Below are 6,004 nucleotides of genomic sequence, written 5' to 3'. Positions count from 1 at the left end.
CTTCACATGCTAATTTATAATTTTCATAACCAGTTTAAATACTGGCATGTTCTTAGGAGGTAGACGAAAACCAGTCAAGTCAAAGCAAAATCATGTGAACACAGTGAGAGCATGATCAGAAACTAAAACAAAGTAATTTGAGCTAAGGATTGGTTTTAGTTCTGTTTCCATTAATATGTTTCATTAATATGCCCCTTGTGTGACACATGTTCAATTTAAGATTAATTATAATTAGATAATGAAGCATTGTAGAACACAAATGCCCAACACATGTTCGATGTTTGTGCCCAAATTTGCATTAATAATGATTGTACTTACAGTAATTTTTGCATTGAACAACTAACACATACCACTCAAAATGCCTTAATCCAACAGATCGTTAAGCAACAGAGCAGCCCCTCAAGTCAACAAGGTATGTATAGTAATGTAAGATGACATTAAATATCCCAAACATGCCACACGACAAAAATTTAAGTTATTATTTTCTAACAGTAGGCGAATTCAGTGATGAACTTCGGATTCTGCTTATCGGAAAGACCGGTGTGGGCAAGAGTGCAACAGGAAACACCATTCTTGGAAAAAGGGCTTTCGAATCTAAAACCTCCTCTTCATCTGTAACCTCATGGTGTGAAAAAGCCCATACAATTATTCATGGCAGAAAAGTGTCTGTTATCGACTCTCAGGTCTGTTTGATACTGAATTATCTGCAGATGAGGTGATCAGTCGGATTAAACTGTGCATTCCATTCTCTGCTCCAGGACCTCATGTCTTTTTAGTTGTGAATAAAATAGGCAGATTTACAGATGAAGATAAAAATACAGTTAAGACATTTCAAGCAATTTTTGGGGAAAAGTCCCCTGTACACTATGGCTCTCTTCACTTATGGAGATCAACTGAAAGGGAGCATCAGTGTTGGGAACCTGTCCATTTGGAACCTCACTCCTCAACTGCAGGACTTGAACTCCACCTTTTACCACAACAAATTAAATTAATTAAATTAATTAAATGAAATAAGTGAAGAAATCAGACATGAGGTATTTGCTGTTATTTAGATAGTGAATATAAAAAATCTCACCAGGTGCTTGAGAGGATTTAGTTCCGTATTTACTTCTAACAGTTCAGTTAACACGCCTCGGACTGAGCAGGAAAAACAAAGCAACAGTTTAAGACATGTGAGGGACCTTATGTTGGATCTAAGCATGGCATTCGACTGCACATTGTCTTGTTGCATTGAATGTATATGAAGTTTTATCATATTGTATTCTTAGTCTTCTCTGGCTACAGATTTTTTTAAATACAGCTTGTTGGGGTTGTCTGGAATGATATAAACATGGTTGATACTCACCACCACCTTTAGGGTTCTCATTACTCCATCATGATGTGATGAACTTGCAACCTTCACCTCTATATGGTGTTCCCCAATTTTCATAGGAATAAACACAAATGGGACAGATCTGCTGGATTTGGGGTCTACATTAACTATGGTACGGTATTTCTTCTTTTTGCTGGCCGCACTGCAAATATTCTCTGTCTCAAAGAATTCCACACGCACCTGTTGGGCACAAGAAGTAAGACGTCCTCAGAACCTGTTCAAGAAGGACCAGGCATGAAGCAGAAATAGATAGAGAAAATGATGGTAATCCATCAAAGGACACACATGACATTTAGCATAGTCAGTCATTCTTCCGGACATGTTGTGAGATACGAGGAAACTATAGAAACCACATAACATCACAGTGTTGCTGTACACTACAAATACTTAAATGGAGCTGATTGGTAAAATTACCTTCTGTAGTTTATTGGAGAAGTTATACAGAATCGCTTTGATTTCAACTTGTTCATTGTGTACTGCTGAGTAAGGTAACTTGAGATCCACAAAGAATTCCTTTGCTACTGTTATTTCAAAGGGATCAGCCACACAGATACCTACAGAGATAGATAAATAAGAGCGTGTGAATGTTCAGTAATATGCAGTTATTACATGTGTCGAGTTCAGATTTTTAGACATCGTATCACATCAAGAGATTTTCAAGTGAGAAGACGCAGCACTGACCGTGTGTCTTAGACAGACTGATGGCTAAAAGTTGCCATGTTGTAATAGAGTCTTTAGATAGTTTGTTCCCATAGTGACGCTTGTTGTGGTACTACAATAAAATCCAAACAGCAGAGTTAGACCCGTGCTTCCATTAAGCTCCAGAATGCTAGACTAGATAAATCTTGGATTGTTTCATTTACCATTGGTTTCCTGAGCAGGCTGGCAGGTTTATATCCTCCCAAAGCCAGCTGGGAACTGCGTCCGGTGACAATTTCATCAGAGCTTATGAAATCATCATCATTGTTGTCACCTGGACACATGTGGATTTGAAAATTATGCTTTAGGGAGATCAAAGTCGCAAACATTGGCTTTATCAAGAAATAAAGCAAGTCAGATTCAATAGCTTAAAATATTGTTATCATTTGCTTATTTGCTAGTGTGGATCTGTTTATATATATATATATATATATATATATATATATATATATATATATATATATATATATATATATATATATATATATATATATATATATATATATATATATATAATTATTATATATGAATTACTATATTATTATAATTAATGTTTGTATTATAAATATTATATTTATAATATATTTATAATTATATTAATTATATATTTATAATTTTTTTATTATAAACATTTTTTATGACACATTTAATTATAACTTGCAACTATTATTGTTGGGACTTAATGCAGCATACGGTGGGCACTACTTGTGAAGGATTTTTGGACTTTACTGAAGACGTTAATTACATTTTCCATTTAGTTGCCCAAATAACATGATGATACAGGCATAAACAAAGACCATGGATACACTATTGGCTTGTTTTAAACCGTATTAAAGCACTGGACTCGCTACTTATGTTACAACCCCAATTTTCAAAAAAAGTTGGGACCTTGTGTAAAATGTAAATAGAAACAAAATGCAATTATTTGCAAATCTCAGAAATCCATATTTTATTTAAAAACATATTGTGACTGTATACTGAGAATTTGTACCATTTTAAGGAAAAAAGGTCATTTCGAATTCGATGGCTGCAACACCTCTCAAAAAAGACCATCTGGGAACTGAGGAGATCAGTTGCTGACTTTTGGGAGGGTAACATTGTGTCTACAAGTCTACTTGCTTAATAGTTCTGGGTGTTTGTTTGTTATATTGTTGTGGTTTTCTTTTCATGATGCCCCAATTGTTTTTAAATAGCGAAAGGTCTAGACTGCAGGCAGGCCAGACTTTTACTACAAAGTCATGCTATTGTAAAAGATGCAGTGTCCAGTTAGCATTGTCTTGCTGTCTTTCTCATTTTCTGGATGGAAGCATTTGTTGCTCTAACACTGGTGTATGCTGTTCAGCCTTGATGGAACTTACCGAATGTGCAAGCGGCCTATTCCACAGGTACTAATGCACTCCTATACAATCAAAGCTGTCACTTTTTGAACTGGGCGCTGATAACAAGTTGGATTATCCCTCTCCTCTTTAGTCTGGAGGACTCCATGGTTTCCAAAAGGAAATAAACATTTAGATTCATCTGACCACAGGACTGTTTTCCACTTTGCCTTAGTTTATTTTAAATGAGCTTTGGACCAGAAAGGATGGCAGTGTTTCTCGATCATGTTCATGCATGCCCTCTTTTGCATGATAGAGATTTGTGGATGACATGGCAAATTGTTTTATGGTTTAAATGCAGTGCTACCTGAGGGCCCAAGGCTGAAAAAAATGGGTGTCTGGACGACTAAAACACTCCAGAATAATAACAATTTAATGAATTAACTGACTTCAAAAACCAACACTGCAGTGATGGATCATAGAGTTGTGCAACATTTTAAATGTAGGTTTTAATAATATTAGTGATGACGATAATGATAACAATAAAGGATACTTACTGTGAGCCAGATGCAACAAATGACTTTGCTTATCCTTGCGGGATTGGATCTCTTTACAGCAGTCTAGGAAAGCTTTGATGCACTCTGGACCTTCCACAATAAACGCAGATCTCCGTTCGCATGTGTAACCCAGCCTGTTCGGCCTAATTCCATCTGTACAGCATTTCTTCAGATCATCTTTATATTTACCAACTTGAAAAGAGGCAGAAATGAAGATCCACAGTTAAAAGTTTCAATGCATTGAACACACTGGTAGTTTGCAGTAGTGTTCTAAGTAAATGCACTGCTTATAAATACCTGTAATCATAGTGAAATCTAGCTCCAGATCCTAAGGTCCTAACCTTTCTGAGTTCTGGAAGGATTTTTGTGTGTGGTGTAATTTATATGGTTATATAAATATATACAGTCATTTTGATAAACTGCCTGATGCATTTGATGAACTGGAGAACGTTCAAATGAGAACAAACAGCACTAGGAGTTTAACTCCAACAGCTTTATTATATCTCTTAAATAACTAGTAACTAAACCTTGTGTAAATTGAAGGTATCATATGGAACTCTTTCTCTGGGTGTGATTGTGCACTAAGGTTCTGTTAACATTGAAGTACATTGCAAAATACTGTTCTTTTTCTATTCATTTGATTAACAATCATACAATCACATACAATACATTGGTGAAAGAAAGTAGGTCTTCTTCTTACCCAATGTTTGGGTGATTTCTACAAGAGTCTCTGCTCTCCGTTTTCTCTTTGGTGGCTTGGGACATTGATTATCTATTAAAAAGAAAGGATTGTTTTATTTAGCATATTTTAAAGAGATTTACTAGGTGTATATATAAATAACAGGAGAAAATATAATATAGAAAATATAAACTCAATTCTATAAAATGTTGTTTAGGTTTCTTTGCATTGCAGGTGAATGTCATTAGCTGCTGTTTTTTTTTACTGATGGTTTTAGTTTTCGTTGGTGTTATTAACCTTGACGACAACTATAAAGTGTGAAAACTCGTTCAGCAACAGTAACTGTAGCAGTAAACTGAGCAAATAAGCAAGCAAAATGGATCACTTTGCGACTTGGTGTAATGGGACATGAAGCAATCTTTCATTGTATCCACTTGCTGATTAAATACTCATTAATTCTATTAATAAAATATCTGCTTCACCTGTTCTTTCCTTGGTGCCTCCTGCTTTATCAGACTGAACCAAAAGTCCTGCATCGTAGAAAACCCCCATGCTGTCTTTCCCACTGCCTGCTGTACAGCCCGTGTCATAATTCTCTATAAGGTTCCAGATCTGTTGATGGAAAAGAAAGGAATGGTGCTATAATTATGTACAATATCTATTCTTTAACAACATTGGAGCAGGTCCCAATAGCAACCGAATGACTGAGTGAACCAAATATAAAGCCACAACATACATGATTAAAAGACCAGAGAATTTTAAACTCTAACAGCTCAGGGTATCACTCACCTTGGACTGCGTGAGTCTGTTCTTGTTGAGGACAAAGACACCCTTATCCACAGCGACCAGACCAACCTTAGCACTCGGATCTCCAGTAACTACCAGATCAAATTCATCACCAGGCTCGTATATCTTGCCATCGGGGTTGTCCTTTACACTCAGTTTCAGCTATGTTTACATAGGATAAGAAATATATCCATTTAATTTTAATTGTCTGGAAAAATGACTGAGCTTGTAGCAAATGGTGGAAAATAATGGCACACTAGCCAACTAGTTAAGTGGAAAAAGCAGACTGCCTACCGTTCTCCCATGCACGTGTCCTTTACGCCAACCCAGATCGAGTCTGATACGATTTCAGCTCCAACGTGGTAATAAGCCACCAGTCGAAATGAGGGAACCAAGTCCTTGGTGATCCTTTCTGACAGACTTATCAGTGACTGCCCTTTTCTGTTATATCTCTCTGCTTTCACAATCTGTCCTTTACTAAGAATCTGACAAACACCAAAATTATTTTACATTTTGTGATAATAATCATCATCATTATCATTATTATTAGTAGTAGTATTAGTATTATATTAATAGTAGTTGTAAACAGAAGCCC

The 6,004-nt window shown here is 36.0% G+C and overlaps 2 protein-coding genes across 2 annotated transcripts; one reads left to right on the top strand and one right to left on the bottom strand.

Annotated features, from left to right (window-relative positions):
- Positions 1 to 20: 20 nt before the first annotated feature.
- Positions 21 to 992, top strand: LOC124382611 (GTPase IMAP family member 9-like). The gene is given in 4 exon segments (XM_046844608.1): positions 21 to 412; positions 493 to 678; positions 681 to 855; positions 857 to 992. Coding segments are annotated over 4 exon segments (639 nt in total). The 5' UTR covers positions 21 to 270.
- Positions 993 to 1,249: 257 nt separating this feature from the next.
- LOC124382610 (complement C3-like) lies at positions 1,250 to 5,578 on the bottom strand. Its single transcript, XM_046844607.1, has 8 exons — positions 5,413 to 5,578; positions 5,106 to 5,235; positions 4,645 to 4,716; positions 3,945 to 4,136; positions 2,236 to 2,345; positions 2,054 to 2,144; positions 1,787 to 1,926; positions 1,250 to 1,552 (listed from the first exon to the last, which is right to left on the bottom strand). Exons 2-8 carry the CDS (start codon positions 5,173 to 5,175, stop codon positions 1,265 to 1,267), a joined length of 963 nt encoding a protein of 320 aa, XP_046700563.1. The 5' UTR covers positions 5,176 to 5,235; positions 5,413 to 5,578; the 3' UTR covers positions 1,250 to 1,264.
- Between the last annotated feature and the right edge of the window lie 426 nt (positions 5,579 to 6,004).

Source organism: Silurus meridionalis, unplaced genomic scaffold, assembly GCF_014805685.1.
Source record: "Silurus meridionalis isolate SWU-2019-XX unplaced genomic scaffold, ASM1480568v1 Scaffold805, whole genome shotgun sequence".
NCBI classification, from domain to species: domain Eukaryota; kingdom Metazoa; phylum Chordata; class Actinopteri; order Siluriformes; family Siluridae; genus Silurus; species Silurus meridionalis.
This window is presented reverse-complemented; position numbering and strand designations above follow the sequence as displayed.

Coding starts and splice junctions, on each gene's coding strand:
- LOC124382610 (XM_046844607.1), bottom strand. CDS start 5,175: ATGGGGGTTTTCTACGATGCAGGACTTTTGGTTCAGTCTGATAAAGCA. Junction 4,717..5,105: donor AGGCACCAAGGAAAGAACAG/GTGAAGCAGATA, acceptor TCTTTTTAATAG/ATAATCAATGTCCCAAGCCA. Junction 1,553..1,786: donor TCTCCAATAAACTACAGAAG/GTAATTTTACCA, acceptor TGTGCCCAACAG/GTGCGTGTGGAATTCTTTGA.